The 17,198-nt window shown below is 43.5% G+C and overlaps 1 protein-coding gene across 4 annotated transcripts in view; it reads left to right on the plus strand.

Annotated features, from left to right (window-relative positions):
* Nucleotides 1-4,864: 4,864 nt before the first annotated feature.
* The window catches only part of KIF3A (kinesin family member 3A), a 41,613-nt gene continuing 29,279 nt past the window's right edge, over nucleotides 4,865-17,198 (plus strand). For all 4 annotated transcript variants that reach the window (XR_010793736.1, XM_066614431.1, XM_066614432.1 and 1 more), the window contains exons 1-6: nucleotides 4,865-4,970; nucleotides 9,629-9,911; nucleotides 13,721-13,865; nucleotides 14,489-14,573; nucleotides 15,602-15,707; nucleotides 16,971-17,110. Coding sequence is in view for 3 of the 4 variants with exons in the window: in XM_066614431.1 (XP_066470528.1) it covers nucleotides 4,965-4,970; nucleotides 9,629-9,911; nucleotides 13,721-13,865; nucleotides 14,489-14,573; nucleotides 15,602-15,707; nucleotides 16,971-17,110 (765 nt within the window). In the remaining variant the exon portion in view is untranslated. The remainder of the gene's footprint in view (nucleotides 4,971-9,628; nucleotides 9,912-13,720; nucleotides 13,866-14,488; nucleotides 14,574-15,601; nucleotides 15,708-16,970; nucleotides 17,111-17,198) is intronic.

Raw genomic sequence — 17,198 nt, forward strand, 5'->3', positions numbered from 1 at the left:
GTGATCCATGTAGTGGGCTCTGACCCATAGTTTGAGAAACACTAAATCAGGAGATCATTTTCTGCTTTATGCTGCCGCCCCCCCCCTTTCCTACCACCAGCCTAGCCTAAGCTCTGCCTCTAGCACTTTCTACACCAGCAAACCAACAACAATCTGGCCTTTGTTTGGGCTGTCTTCGGAAGCTGAAGCGGCAACTACAATCTAGCATTTTTCCCTGCGAAGCCTGCATAAAACACAACTGGCCCATTTGGTGAATGAATGAACATCTAGCTGGAGGTCATAGCTGGAATTCTTTCCCTAGAGACCTGCCAAAGCCTGAGCTATTTTGTGTAAGGGGTATGAGGGTGCAATCCTATACATACTTTCCTGGGAGTAAGCCCCATTGACTAGAATGGAACTTACTTCTGAGTAGACATGCCTAGGACTGGGCTGCCAGAGGGAGTTCTTTTGTTGTTTTATTCAGACTGGCTTGTGATAGCCAGGAACAGGAAACACTTCTATAGACAGAATTAGTACTGTTAGGGCCCAAACCTATCCAATTTGCCAGTACCGGTGCAGCTGCAATGCAGCCCTAAGGTAAGGGAACAAATGTTCCCATACCTTAAGGGGGACTCTGACTGCTGCCCCACCACAAGATGTAGTGCATGCCCCATTGGCACAGCTGCACTGGCACTGGAAAATTGGATAGGATTGGGCCCTTAGCTGTTTCAAACCCAAGGAATGGTACAGTTTATAAATCCAAATACATCTAATTAACTAGATATACTGTGTAATGTTAGACCCCCCATTTTGAAATGTCACCTCTAACACTTCAAAATTATTTGAAAATAATGAACATTTTGTTGTTTTTGTGGTATACAAGGTATATTGTGATATGCAACTAAGATTCTGGTTTTTTCTTTTTGTTTTCTTTTTTTCCTTTTCCTATACATGTTCAGATGTTCCTATAAGTGTTGAAATGTCTGAAAAACAATCTTTTCTAATCTAAACTCACCATTTTGGTAAACCAAGGAGGATGTTTATAGAAGAGCTTTCTCAATGTTAATTTCAGGAAATACTGTACCCTGATTAGCATTTTCAGCTATACAGGGGATGTTTTATTCTATAGTTTATTTTGGTTGTTGTGGCTGAGTTCTGAAACTTCCTAAGATTACGAGGAAGTTATCCAAGCTGTCACCAAGCTGGTTTAAACCAATCTGACTGGTTTCTGTCTTGGCTGGTCACTCAAAAGTTCCAGAATGGTAATTAATGACAAATTTTTAATTTGCATGTCTTCAAACTAATCTGCATGCTAATGAGCAGTGACTTTTCTTGCTACACCATAGCTGAAGTTGCAGAAGTGGATTTTTATTATATTTTTGGTAAGAATTTGGGCAGTATTTCATGGATTATGCATGACCTCTCTCTAGCAATACACTGTGGGCCTGTTCCTATCCAACTTTCTAGTACCAATGCAGCCTTGAAGTAAGGGAACAAACAAAGGAGGCCTCTATGACTATCCTCCCCACTGCAGGATGCAGCACACACCCCATTGGCACAGTGCATTGTTACTGGAAAGTTGGATAGGTTTGGGTCGTCAATCCTATTTGATACATAAGAACATAAGAACAGCCCCACTGGATCAGGCCATAGGCCCATCTAGTCCAGCTTCCTGTATCTCACAGCGGCCCACCAAATGCCCCAGGGAGCACACCAGATAACATGAGACCTCATCCTGGTGCCCTCCCTTGCATCTGGCATTCTGATACATAGCCCATTTTGAAAATCAGGAGGTTGCACATATGCATCATGGTTTGTAACCTGTAATGGGTTTTTCCTTCAGAAACTTGTCCAATCCCCTTTTAAAGGCATCCAGGCCAGATGCCATCACCACATCCTGTGGCAAGGAGTTCTACAGACCAACCACACGCTGAGTAAAGAAATATTTTCTTTTGTCTGTCCTGACTCTCCCAACATCAATTTTAGTGGATGTCCCCTGGTTCTGGTATTATGTGAGAGTGTAAAGAGCATCTCCCTATCCACTCTGTCCATCCCCTGCATAATTTTGTATGTCTCAATCATGTCCCCCCTCAGGCGTCTCTTTTCTAGGCTGAAGAGGCCCAAACGCCGCAGCCTTTCCTCATAAGGAAGGTGCCCCAGCCCCGTAATCATCTTAGTTGCTCTCTTTTGCACCTTTTCCATTTCCACTATGTCCTTTTTGAGATGTGTCAATCAGAACTGGACACAATACTCCAGGTGTGGCCTTACCATCGATTTGTACAACGGCATTATAATATTAGCTGTTTTGTTCTCAATACCTTTTCTAATGATCCCAAGCATAGAATTGGCTTTCTTCACTGCTGCCGCACATTGGGTCGACATTTTCATCGACCTGTCCACCACCACCCCAAGATCTCTCTCCTGACCTGTCACAGACAGCTCAGAACCCATCAGCTTATATGTGAAGTTTTGATTTTTTACCCCAATGTGCATGACTTTACACTTACTTACATTGAAATGCATCTGCCATTTTGCTGCCCATTCTGCCATAATAATTGCCATACCGTAACAATTGTTTAAATTCATTTGTTTTTATGCTTCTGTTTGACTTTTCTGTTTGACAGCCATCCTGAGTAGATTAATGCTGTTACAGGAAGGGATATGAAACCAAGGATCTGTCCTGGGACCGGTGCTTTTCAACCTCTTCATAAATGACCTGGAGACAGGGTTGAGCAGTGAAGTGGCTAAGTTTGCAGACGACACCAAACTTTTCCGAGTGGTGAAGACCAGAAGTGATTGTGAGGAGCTCCAGAAGGATCTCTCCAGACTGGCAGAATGGGCAGCAAAATGGCAGATGCGCTTCAATGTCAGGAAGTGTAAAGTCATGCACATTGGGGCAAAAAATCAAAACTTTAGATATAGGCTGATGGGTTCTGAGCTGTCTGTGACAGATCAGGAGAAAGATCTTGGGGTGGTGGTGGACAGGTCGATGAAAGTATCGACCCAATGTGCGGCGGCAGTGAAGAAGGCCAATTCTATGCTTGGGATCATTAGGAAGGGTATTGAGAACAAAACGGCTAGTATTATAATGCCGTTGTACAAATCTATGGTAAGGCCACACCTGGAGTATTGTGTCCAGTTCTGGTCACCGCATCTCAAAAAAGACATAGTGGAAATGGAAAAGGTGCAAAAGAGAGCGACTAAGTTGATTACGGGGCTGGGGCACCTTCCTTATGAGGAAAGGCTACGGCGTTTGGGCCTCTTCAGCCTAGAAAAGAGATGCCTGAGGGGGGACATGATTGAGACATACAAAATTATGCAGGGGATGGACAGAGTGGATAGGGAAATGCTCTTTACACTCTCACATAATACCAGAACCAGGGGACATCCACTAAAATTGAGTGTTGGGCGGGTTAGGACAGACAAAAGAAAATATTTCTTTACTCAGCGTGTGGTTGGTCTGTGGAACTCCTTGCCACAGGATGTGGTGATGGCATCTGGCCTAGACGCCTTTAAAAGGGGATTGGAAAGTTTCTGGAGGAAAAATCCATTATGGGGTACAAGCCATGATGTGTATGCGCAACCTCCTGATTTTAGAAATGGGTTATGTCAGAATGCCAGATGCAAGGGAGGGCACCAGGATGAGGTCTCTTGTTATCTGGTGTGCTCCCTGGGGCATTTGGTGGGCCGCTGTGAGATACAGGAAGCTGGACTAGATGGGCCTATGGCCTGATCCAGTGGGGCTGTTCTTATGTTCTTATGTTCAAGCAGCAAAGAATTAAGTTCTCATTGAATTAGAACTCTAATCCTTAAGGAATCTATAGTCCCATCCTATCCAACTTTCCAGGGCCAATGCAGCTATACCACCAAGGCATGTACTGCATCCTGTGCTTGGGGGAGTCACAGATGCCTTGTCAATGTAAAAGAATGTTTTTTCCCTTACCTTGGGGCTGCATTGTGACTGCATCAACACTGGAAAGTTGGATAGGATTAGACCTTGAATGTTTCACTATCCATCCTCTAAAAAGGAGTGTTAGTCCTCCAGTTGTATTTATTTATTCAGATTTATACTACCTGCCTGACAGTCCCAAGAGGCTTTCATGGCAACTTACAAAACTTGGTCACAGTCATAAAACCACAACAAAGCCTAGAATATCAAGAATGATTTCTTTCCACATGGGACCAGCCAGAATAGTTCAGACACAGAATTTCCTGTGTTCATCCTCTGTCTTCTTCACACATCACCGTCAGACAACATTCATTCTTCAGCACCACTGAGGACATCAGAGACAGACAAGTGCAGCTGATGGATATTTCCGACTTTCCAGAGTAGGTGCAGCCATGCCAATAGGGTGTGCACTGCGTCCTATGGAGTGGGGACAGTCAAGGAGGCCTTATGTCTACTCAGACATAAGTCCCATTCTAGTCAATGGGGCTTACTCCCAGGTAAGTGTGGCTAGGATTGCAGCCTCAGTCCTGGAAAATTGGTTAGGACTGCACCTTCAGGCTGCTATCATATTCCCACTTTCCTGGGAGTAAGCCCCATTGAACACAACAGGACTTACTTCTGAGTAGACATACCTAGTATTGGGCTGTTAGTCCTTGACTGAGGGGAGCATCTTCCGACGGAGCAGCAACAGCTCCAAACGCAACAACTCCACCTCCGCTCATCCAGGCTCTTCCCTGCCGCCGCGCGACCCTTCTCTCTTTCGTGATTGGCTGCCGTTCTCCACCAATGGCCGCGAAGGGAATGCGTGAGCCCTTGGTGATTGGCTGAGACGCCTCTGCATGTCGCCAGCAGGGGGAAGGGCGGCTCGACAAGCGCCCAGAGGTTGCGCGTGCGCACTGGCCCCGGTCATTGTTGCAACTGTAGCGAAGCCGGCGGGTACCTTGTAGCAGGCAGCGCGCCTTCCCCTCCCTCTGCCTGCAGCCTCCCTGCCCTCGGGTCAGAGCGGAGCGCCCAGGCTGAGTCCAGCGCAGGCGAGATGCCGGTGAGCAGCCAGCCCAGCCCTCTCCTGTTGCCTGGTGCCCACTGCCCAGGCCCTTCCTCCGTTGCTAGGGGCGGTGCTGGGCTTGGCCCGGGGGGGGGTGGATGGAGGAGGGCTGGGCCTGGGGCTGATGCCTGGGGCTGGAGGGGGGGCACGGTTGGGGGAGGCCCTATGCCTTGCAGGGCTGTGCTGTGTTGTGTTGCTGTGGCACAGAGGAGGGCCCAGAAGGAAGCAGCCTCCAAAATCACCACCCCACCCCACCCCACAGCATGCACCTTGAAAAGGATGCCATGCTGGGGGGTGTGAGATCCCAGTCAGCGCCTGCCTGGACAGCTCTGAGGGCTGTTCTGAAGCGGCCCTGCTGGGGTAAAGATGACATCCCTTGCTGGGGACCACTTCGGAATAGCGTCTGTCACATCTCTTGAGGTGTGCTCACTGATTGTATACACGGGGAAGCCAGGCCCAAGGCTCAGCCTGGCATGTTGGGGGTGTTTGCAGGGTAAGTGTTTTCCTAGGAAGGGTCAAGGAATAAAGAAGAGGGTGCCCCTGAGCATGCCTAATTCCTTCATCCCGTTGCCGAATAAGGTACAGTCATCATTTGCGCATTGAGGCAAAAGAACCAAACTTGCGAGGATTGTGGGTTTGTTCCCTTCCACTCTTTTGTATGATCTTTGGAGGGTGGCAAAATAGTGGCAGATATCATGCAGCTTTGTTCTGGATTCTGTATAGACCAGTGTTTCTCAAGCTGTGGGTCAGGATCCACGAGATGGGTCCATGAGCCAATTTCAGGTGGGTCCCCATTCATTTAAATATTTTATTTTTAATGTTTTAGACATGATGCTAATCACGGTATGTGACTGCATTTGGGGAAATGTTGCAGATCTGTACTTTGAACATACTACTATGTATATGCTTTTAACAACGATAGTAAATGGAATTTACTCCTGGTTAAGTTTGGGTAAGATTTCAGCCTAGGATTGTTAAAAATTTTCCTGCTTGATGATGTCACTTTCGGTGGGTCCTGACAGATTTTCATTCTGAAAAGTGGATCCCAGCGCTAAAAGTTTGAGAACCACTGATATAGGCCATTATAAAACAAATCCTCTCTTGATGTTGTCACTATATTTCTCTCTCTCTCTCTCTCAATCAGTGATTTTCAACCTTTTTATTTCATGGCACACTGACAAGACACTAAAATTGTCAAGGCACACCATCATTTTTTTGACAGTTGACAATGTACACCCATTGACAGCAGGAGTGCTCATACCTCAGTGGCCCTAGTAACAAATAACCCTCCCCCCAAACTCTCACAGCATACCTGCAGACCATCCACAGTACACCGGTGTGCCGTGGCAACAGTGGTTGAAAATGGCTGCTCTAGATGTTGTTGTTGTATTTGTCTCTCATGTTTAGAATGGGAGCACTTGTCAGCGCTTCTCAATATGATGTGTTATTTATGGACAAATCAGTCCATAACAAACCAGAGAAAGTATTCTTGTTTGAGGAGAATTCAGTTTTTTGATTATTCTGTTTTGTATCCTAGATGTAGCTTGCTGATGGGCTTATTCAACTTGTGACTTTGCAGTTTTGAAACAAATAAGAACCTTGACAGAAAACTGAAATAGTCCAGAATATGACCAGGGCACTGGACTTCACTAAACCAAAATACAGATGTGCATCACTTAATGATGGGGATATGTTCTCTGATCCCTGTTGTTATGCAATTAGGTTGTTAAGTGAACATTCAGTCCAATCTAGTACCTTTGTTGTGTAAGCAGACATTCCCTGCCAGGCACTAACTGATTGCATGGTCTACCAGAGATAGATTGCCTCTTTGCATTAAGAGTCTCTTCCTTGTGTAAACACTCTGCTGCAGGATATGGGGGCCAGACTGCTTTATTAAGAGCATCTTTGTTGTGCTTTGACCACCAATGTATATGCGGTTCATCGTTAAGTGGAAGGTTGTTAAGTGACTTGTGCCTGTATTGTAGTAGAACTGAAGCAGATTTTTCTCACAAATATTTATTGTTCCCCAAATTTTAATTCTGGTACATGCACTAAAGTATCCTTTTATGGATTACTGAAATGCATAACAAGTCTTCTGTATAAACAATGTTGAGTGCTCATTCTTTTACTTACAACACAACCCTGTATGTGTTTGCTCAAAAATAAACTCCATTGTGTTCTGTGAGACTTACTCCTAGGTAAATATGCATAGGACTGTAACCTAAGAAAGGTTTACAAGTACAGTATTTTTATCACATGAATTTCAAAATAAAATTAAAACATAATTTTTATTTGGATCAATATTATAAATATTCTCCATGCTGTCATTGATTTGGTGCTTGTATAACGATATTATGCCCCCTGCAGTCAACTGTCATAGGTACACTACTCTGTTTCAACTTCTACTCCCTTGGCCAAGGCAAAATATTTGGGGGGGGGGGGTATCCCCTCAGGAACAAAAAAAGTCCTGAAGTCCTAAAGTGGCAAGCCTTGAAGCATCACACATGCAAAGTATATACATTCTACTACAAAGTTGCTCATTAGTTTTCCTGAGGCAAGGCTAATTTTCCTTCCTATTATTTAATGACATGTATGACAATTTCTGCCAAGAGTGTCTCTATGTTATTATTGTGAGTCATCTTGGAAAGTTTTATGTAGCTTTCAGTCCAATCTTATGTGTCTGCTCAAAATCAAGCACCATTGAGTTAAGTGTGTTCTTCTCTCAGTAATATGTGGGTAGGAATGCAGACCTAATTTTTTACATTGTTCCAGAGCAAGGAGCGGTTTCATCCGAAAAATCTAACAGGGATTGGCCGTCTTCTTGTTTGGTTTCACCTATTGGCCAAGAAAGCTTTATTTGTTACTTTATGTACAATTTAAACAATAAATCTTGTCTGAGGAGAATGCAGTGGATGTTAAGAGATTTGATGAGCCACTGGCATTGATGGGAAAAGTACTCAGGGCTCTATGGCTCTCTAAGCAGTGGGTCACGTAATCAAGGTATTACGTATCTGGCTACGTATCATCTTCTGTAAAAGTCTTTCTGCTTGTTTTGTTTAAAAATGTGGCTCCCTAAGAATACTGTTTATATTCCTGAAGAATATGTTGCTTTTCATGTATGCAACTAGAACTGAAACTGGTGCAACTATTTTGCTCAGGAAATGTTATGACTTTGTTTTATTTAAGCCTGTTTCAAATCTGAGAACGTTGTCCCCAAAGTAATTTACTTTTTCAAACCTTTAGGCTACAATCCAGAAAGGTGCTAGTGCAGTGCTTCCCAAACATGTTTGCATCAGGACCCACTTTTAAAAATGACACTATTTCATCACCCACTAGACAAAAAAGGAGAGAACTAGAAAGAAATAATTTTATTAATTAATAATCAGGGTCCTGTGCTTTCAAGGCTGTTAGAGACCTTACATATACCATGTGTGTGTAGGCATTTGCTTGACTCTCCCTAGAAATGGAATTCAAGAAGTGTTCCCCCAAACCTTTATAGTCATTCCAGGGATCCCAGAAGACTGGACTGGAGAGCAAGATGTGCAGTTGGGGACTTCCAGACCAGACAAAAGGCTGAAACTAAGTTCACATGTGATCTATGGCATGCCCATTATTAGAGAAAATGGGAAAATGTGATATTTTAATTTGGGTGTATGAAGATCACCTCATAGAAGCTAACAGTTTTCTTCTGTAAATGGAACAAGGGTGCTTTCAAGATTGTTTTTAATATTTCAAAAACTTCTTGCTACCCATCAAAAATTGTCTTGTGACCCACTGGTGAGTCCTGACCCACACTTTGGGAAGCACTGCACTACTAAATATTTTTAACATATTATAATATTGTCTGTTTTTGTTATTTTTCTAGAGCATTGTTCCCAGTTCTAGATTTTTGTCAATGAGTTAAGTCTTGGCAGGGCAGGGGTGGCGGGGTTTGCTCCGATGGACCACAAAAATCATGGTGCCATGGATCCCACAGGTTTTTCTACTTACATGGGGGATTACGCTGACCTCCAGGAGGGTCCAGAAGTGGGCTCTGGTCACTGATTGGAGTCTGATGGAGCTGCAGGGAGGCTCACATAGGAGGCTATGAGCCTCCTGGACCCTCCTGAAAGCCAACACAACGCCCCCCCCCCAGGTAAGTAGACAAGCCCCTAGATCCCCATGGCACTGATTGCTGCGGCGCCGTTGGGGCACTCATTCTCAGACCATTCCCCTTAAGGCAGAACAACTCATTTCTGGTTCCCCTGGTGAGTCAACCAGTTTGAGTTCTTGCTAGTAAGAAAAGGTGATGATAGTTTTCTCACCCTTCAGGTGATAAAGAGCTTTAATTTTACTACTAGCCATTTCAAAGTCTAATGTATTTTATTATGAGCATAAGAGGAGCTTGCCACAGTTGAATCCCAGGAAGAGTTTACTATTGATTTTTCAGTTATAGCTTTATCAGTATTTTATGTCCATTTTAATATGATCCAGAACTGTCAAACAGATGATTATAGGTATCGGGTTCTCCTAAGAAGATGCAGTGATCTGTAGCTTGCTCCAGAAAGTGATGTTTTCTAGGGTCTATCATTAGAACTTGTGAAATCACATTTTTTGTGAGTTATAGTTTTCTTGCTTTTGTTAGTATTGTTCGTTCTCTCTCTCTCTCAATATAGATCAACAAATCTGAGAAGCCAGACAAGGCTGACAATTCTGATAATGTCAAGGTGGTTGTTCGCTGCCGGCCTTTCAATGATCGAGAGAAAGTCATGTGTTACAAGATGGCAGTTAATGTGGACGAAATGCGAGGCACCATCACAGTTCATAAAACAGATTCTTCCAATGAGCCTCCCAAGACATTTACATTTGATACTGTGTTTGGGCCAGAGAGCAAACAGCTTGACGTGTATAATTTAACAGCAAGGCCGATTATTGACTCTGTTCTGGAAGGATACAATGGTAAGTGCTTCTTAGCTGTATGAAACCGGTGAGCATTCTGTTATAGCAAAACGTCCTTTATTAATAGTGCAAGACTTTTCATATTTACTCAGAAGAAATTACCAGAATTTCTCTGGTAAATGTACACAGGTTTACACTGGAAGTCTTACAAATACCCTGTGTTTTCATATGGCTAACTATTACATACTGTCCTATCAGCTGTTGCTGTACAGTTCTTTTCTTTTCAGTGTGTCGTCTTCTGTAATTTGGTATTGGGGAAATACTATAATCACCAACACAGTACTGTGATTAAAATGTGTTCACATGTTCCTACCTTGCATTTTATTTCCTCCCACAAGTCTTTGTAATCTACATCCTAATGGACAGCATGAGGGTTGGAATGGACTATACTTTTGCTGCAGAAGAAACTGCTTTGCTCATAGGAACAGTTGTTCCACTGCCTGTCTCTTTTTTCCTGTCCTAAAGATAGTGCTGTCAGTGTTCCTAGTGGTATGGAAAGCTGAGAAGTGAAATTGACAGAGTTCTTTCTCAGTTAGTGAGGTGTATAGGTGGGACCTTGGTATCCACTGATTTGACTCACCACTGATACTGGGGTTCACCTTTAAATGCCTTGTAACAAGGATTAACACCAAAATCCAATTTCCTACCTTTATGCTGTTCAATAATTTTATTCCATTATCCACCCCATCCAGTGACTGAATGCAGTTTAGTGTTTATACCAATGCATTTTGGAGCAACAAAAAGAGGGGCAAGAAACCTGGAAGTGGGTCTTTAAAGCTTTTTTCCACTGATTTGGTATCCATTGATTTTTTTTTTTTAATCCACTGGGGGTTCCAGAATGGAATCCCCATGGATAATGAAGCACAACCTATACTATAGTATGAAACAGAAGAGCACAACTTGAAAAAAGAAAATGTCTAGTGGCACCTTAAAGACCAACAAAGTGGTTTAGCATAGCATGGGTCTATTTATATGCCAGCTATATAGTTAGCACAAGACCAACTGGACCCGGGAAGGTAGATCAAAACTAGGAAGGGATAGAATATTGGCTATGCTGCTGGTGGTGGTACCACCCCCTCCTTGGCCTCAATCTGCCCTCCTCTCCAGCTGATCTCTGTACGGTTCCTCCCCCTCTCCTTCTCACCTGCCGTGCTGACGTACCGGCTCGGGGGACATGGATGGCCTGCTAGCATGTAGATCCAGGTGCTAGCTATTTGAGCAGTGGCTTGGCTGTGCAAATGGCATGGTGTGCTTTGCGACAGCCATTTAGGGCCTTCTGCTACTGAATCACGAGTTGTGGCAGACTGGCAGTGTAAGGTCCTATTAGGATTGGATCGTGAGGCCACTGTTTTAATATACCAAAGCTTAGTTGAGCAACTGGGGAGACTATGTTGGTACCTGCATAGAACTGGGAAGGAAATCAATACAAACAACATCCTGCTACATCAGGGGTCTCCAAACCCCAGTCCAGGGGCCAGATGCAGCCCACAGCAAGTCTCTGTCTGGCCCGTGGCCAGCATCTGGGCCCCTTGAGAACCTCTGGCCCACTCAACCAAATGCAGATAGAGCTGTGCTCTGGTCACTTCCGAAGGGTGTTCTGAGTACCTAAAAACACTTCCTGGCTTTCTAAAAAAAACCGGAAGTAACATTTTTGTGCCTTCTGAAGGCCTTGGAAAACTGTCTGAGGGTCAGGGAGGCCTTCCTGGCCTTCAGAACACACTCTGCGTGTTTCTTGTGATGTGCTGGTTTTGAGTATTTACCCCTGTATATTTAAGTAAGCTGTTTAGAAGGTGGGGGAATAGGGGTCCATTTGAATTTGTGTTGTTTTTTTTCTGTGGTATGTGTGTTGGTGCTTGGAGAAATCCTGGAAATTTGAGTCCATTTGTTCATCTAAGTTTCATCTCTAAGATATTTAAATTTTATACTTAAAAAATTTTTTCCCGGCCCTCAACATCATGCCAGATATTTGATGTGGCCCTCTCGCAGAAATGTTTGGAGATTCCTGTGCTACATCATTCTTAGTTTTCAGTTTGAAGTCATGCAATTTCATAGTGTAGAATAATTCCCCCCCCCTTTTGAATATGTGTATCCCCACAAGGGTGAAGGTTGCCTGCCTGTAGAACTAAGTGAGTGTTTTTCAAGCTCTCTGGGAGAGTTTGAGAGCCAATAAGTCTTTGCTGAAGACAGCGGGAGTGGGGGGAAGGCAGCGGCATGATGCCCAGCTTTGCGCTGATTTGGAGGGGCTCAGGGGTGCGTTTCCACTCACCTCTGCCTGCAGCAGCCTCCTGGGAGTTGGAGGAGCCCAGCGCCAGCCTCAGCAAAGCTCTCCACGCAGCACAGATCCCTGCAGAACACGATCACAACCACTTCCTGTTTCTCTATCACAAAACCGGAAGTGATCGCGATCATATTCTGCGGGGGTCTGCGCTGTGTGAAGAGTGAAAACGCACCCCAGCACCCCTCCACATCAGCGCAAGCTGGGCATCACGCTACTGCCTTCCTGCCACTCCCACTGCTTTCAGCAAAGACTTATTGGCTCTCCCAAAGAGCTTGAGAACCACTCGCTCAGTTCTGCAGACAGGCAATCTTCACCCTTGTGGGGATACACATATTCAAAGGGGGGGGAATTACTGCAGGCAGGGGTGAGTGGAAGCATGCCCCTGTGCCCTGATTAGAGACACAATCCAAGGGGTTGCATCTCTGCCTTCCCCCCCCCCCCCTTAAGGGACAGAGCCCAGGGGACTCAGGCTGGGGCATCATGAAGCCTCAGTTTGAGAATCACCGAACTAAGCAAATGTCTTTACATAAGACACTGAAGTGGGAAAGGAATTGAATTTTTTTAAGAGAGCCATGTCTAATTCTACTGTTAGGCACTCTCTGCAGTTGATGGGATGTGCATGTCTTTTTGCTTAAGTGTGTGTATCTTGTTAGCCCTATGTTAGAAGTTCTGCAGGGGAGGTGTGCTCCGGTTGATAGTATTGGAAACAGCCACTGGCCAGCTCAGCTATCGTGGGAAAAATAGTCTTGGGGTACCATTTTGGCCCTTCAAAAATAAATGATAAGTTTTGATTCTCTACTCTTTATCATAGTAACACATGTTTTCTTGATAAGTAATTGTTTTCTTCCCAGGGCTAATTTTATCATACAAAAGCTAAGATAAAGCTGAGAGCCAAATGGCATGCTATACTGCAACTTCAAGTCACGCTAGCCTGGTGGCTTCTTTTCCTTGCAGAGTACCCTTGGCAAAGGTGGTGCTTAATAGTCAGGAAGGAATAGGGCAAAGGCAGTGATTAACTTGTTCCTTTTCAGCCATGTTTCTCTGACCTTTCCCTTGTTCTTGTTGCCTGAGGGAGTTTTGTGTCAGATAAGTGGAGGTCAGGCTCCAGTGCAGTGCAGTGTAGTTTGGCTCTCATTCTTCAGCCTCAAAAAGCAAGTACTAGCCTGTCTGAAATCTTTTATTTTGCTGCAAGTAGGCAAAGCAGGTCCAAGCTTGTCTTGAGCACTTGCTTTTATGTTGCTGTTCAGCAGCTGCTTCTATCAGATAATGCATTAAATAGATTCCCTGGCTGTCCTGAGACCCTCTGAAGCACTGAATACACACAGAAATTTGGTATGGTCATGGATCTTGGCACTTCATCCATCAAGAAAGTGATCTGTACTGAGCCATGGACTAAAACTGTTGCATACACAACATACACTTCTAAGCATGCTCATGTATTTGACAAGTTTCTGTTCGCATTCCTTTGTCTTAAGAGCATTTAGAGTGGCAGAGACAGACTAGGAGACATTAATCCTGTCTTATCTTGCAGGTACCATTTTTGCTTATGGTCAGACTGGAACGGGAAAAACGTTTACTATGGAAGGTGTCCGGGCAGTTCCCGAGCTCAGGGGGATCATTCCAAATTCCTTTGCTCATATTTTTGGGCACATTGCAAAGGCAGAAGGGGATACGAGGTAAAGCGCTTATTCCAATTCTCCCCTGCAACCAATCCCCTCTCTGATATATGGTATTTATATTTATCTAAAGAGTTCTTTGCTGGATCAGCACCTGCTCCTTTTGATCGGGGTGGGGGGAAGCTTCATTTAGCTCTCATGGCTCAGGTCTGTCAATGGCTGATTTCTATGAATCCAATATTAAAGCAGCTTAAGCTAGTGGCTGACACCACAGTAAATGGTGACAGCCATTTAAACACATTAAATATGTGTCGTATGAAGAAGTACATCCTTTTTTTCTTTCCTAAATCTACTGCCAGTCAATTCAATAGCGTGATCCCAAGCTCTTGTGCTGTGTATGAGAGAGTGGAAAGATTCTTTTCTTCCACCATGTTCTACATCTTATAAGCCTCCATCACGTTACCTATCCTCCCCTCCCCCACAAAATAGAAAGCACCAAGTACTTTAGCATTCTCTTGTAGGAAAGATGTTGTAATACACAGGAATGTTGTAACGTATGGGAATGTTGGCAGAGAATCTCATTTCATCAATCCAATATAAGTGCTGCTTTTTTGTCTGTGTTTATTTGCAAGAGCAAAGTAGTTTTGATTATACTTCTGTTTATTGGCTTTTTAAATTTTCAGGTTTTTGGTTCGAGTCTCTTACCTGGAAATCTACAATGAGGAAGTGCGTGATCTGCTGGGGAAGGACCAGACACAGAGGCTAGAAGTAATAATTCAGAATTTCTAAATTACTGCTAACAAGTGAAATGTATTGAAGAGAACAGGTGCCACACAAACAGTTCCTAAACTCCGAAGCATATGTCCATGCCTTTTTAAGGAAAAGAGCTTAAATTTCCATATTTATTTCTAATCAGAAGTTGAGAAAGAGTCTTGTATGACAAGCTATGTGCCTCTTTTGCCAGGGTGTAAAGGTTTACATCTTTGTCTGTAGGGTTTACAGATTTCTAGCATCTTGTTTTGCAATTGAAACAAATATTTCTTTGAAATTACGCAAGTCTGTTTTCCTTCTCAGTCCTTTGTGTCAGTCACAACCTTTTCTAGTCCTTTGAAAACAACTTTTTTTTAATACCATTGACATCAATCTGTGAACTGATTATCTGATAGGAAATTTCATCAGCTGAACTCATTCAGCACATATTGTCCTGCTGCTGTTCAGTTGGGAGCTCCCTACAGGAATATCTGTGCTGCAAGTCTCAGTGCAGTACAATCTTGTAGTGAGAGCAGCTGTTTGTCAGCTGACATGCTTATCTCTTAACTTGCATAACAGCTTTCATAATGCGGAATGGAAGGTCATCCTCTGGGCCACAATTCTAAAATGTATGATGTTCACTTGTTTTACTGTATGTTTGCAGATTTGTTCTTCAGGTATCTTGTCATCCCTCTTACCTTCACAAGCCATGATAATCGGAGTGAGATTCAATGTGATTTCAAAATCAATGTGTTTTCAGTGGGGATGAAATTCCTGTCCAATCCTCTTTTCCCTCACGCCTCTTTGGATGTCAACAGCTTAATGACCTCCTTGATGGACTCTTGTAATTCTGGCTGTTAGACATTGCACTGAAAAGAACATTGATTCAGGGCTTCTGTGGTTTTCAGAAGTTGCGTCTAGTTTGTTTGATATGATCAAAATAGAAGTTTTTGTCCAATCTACTTAATATGGAGGTTTTAGGAGCAGTATAACTAAAATGTAGTTTTTAGGAGCCTTTTGAAGACAACTGCTGATTTGTCTTGTAGGTTAAAGAGCGACCTGATGTGGGAGTCTATATCAAGGATCTTTCAGCGTATGTTGTAAACAATGCAGATGATATGGACAGAATTATGACACTTGGCCACAAAAACCGTAAGTAGCTTGGCACCATCTGAAACGTCTGAACCCTTTGTCAGAAAGGTTTGCCTTCATTACCTACAGCCTGCTGACTGTGGGGGAGCTGATGGAAACAGCCCACTTAATGGCCATGGGCTTGTGTGTTACTTCTGACAGAGCCAGTTTTGTACATATATCCTTTTGAACATTTTCTTTTTGAGTTAAAATAATAATGATGATAATAATATTATCAGACTTAGAGCATGTGTATATTATTGGTTTGTTACATCTGAAACATGTTCTTCCTCTAAGGAATTCAGATCACCTTTAATGAAGTTACACATTTTATCTTGGTATTAATGCAATGAGGGAGGCTCGGCTGAGATGTGATGACTTACCCAAGATGACCTAGTGAATTTTGTGACAGAGAAGGGATTTGGATGTGGACTAAGGAGACAATGTTTGGTGTTCTACCCACTATGCTACTATGAGTCTTTATGAAAAGGAAATGTAGATATTAACTAGTTTTGACAGGTTTCAGTTTAGGCTTGACTCAGGTTGTATGTTTTGGTACTTATGGTCGGTTGTTAACCAACTGGAAGATGTTTGAGGGCCCAATCCTATCCAATTTTCCAGCAGTGGCGCAGCCACAATGCAGCCCTATGGTAAGGGAACAAATGTTCGCATACCTTAAGGGGGCCCCTGTGACTGCTGCCCCACCACAAGATGCAGTGCATCCCCTGTTGGCACAGCTGCACTAGCACTGGAAAATTGGATTGGGCCCTAAACTGCCTAACAGCAGTTACACTTCACTACAGTTCATCCACTTCATTTGGACTTATCCTTTTGTGTTCCCTGCACACATGACACTTACACCCTAGAAGCAGTTTGGATGTATGGATTCTCAAATTTTAATTCTTATTCAAATGTTAGCACCGTATTCAGATCTCACTTCTGGCCTCTTCCCAGATCCAAAAGCTATATTGGAAAACAATTTTAGTATTCAGCCTTGGCAGTGTTATCCTCTTATCCCACTCTCACGGGTATCCTGTTTCGCCTGAGGATTATACATGAACGTTAATTTTTAGTAATCAAGAAATAGCAATTATTACATTCTAATTTTGTTAAATAAGGGCTAAATACAGCAAATGTGTCCCATCCTCATATTGCATTAAGTAAAACTAGAAGCTGGGCAAAGCGTACCAGATGCTCTGATGTTGTCAGGACAATGTTATCTCTTGGGGCCAATGCATGCCATTGTACGTTTTAGCCTGTACTTTGGTTTCTCTGTGTAAATAGGTTCTGTTGGTGCCACTAATATGAATGAACACAGTTCCCGTTCCCATGCTATCTTTACAATCACAATTGAGTGCAGTGAGAAAGGTGTTGATGGGAATATGCACGTCCGCATGGGGAAGCTGCACCTAGTCGATCTTGCAGTAAGTTGTCCTGCGATTCTCATGCATCTGTCCCCATTTTTGTTTTTAAAGGCTTGATCCCAGAGTGTAGCTCTGCATGCAGGGTCCC

Source organism: Tiliqua scincoides, chromosome 2 (genome assembly GCF_035046505.1).
Source record: "Tiliqua scincoides isolate rTilSci1 chromosome 2, rTilSci1.hap2, whole genome shotgun sequence".
Taxonomy (NCBI): domain Eukaryota; kingdom Metazoa; phylum Chordata; class Lepidosauria; order Squamata; family Scincidae; genus Tiliqua; species Tiliqua scincoides.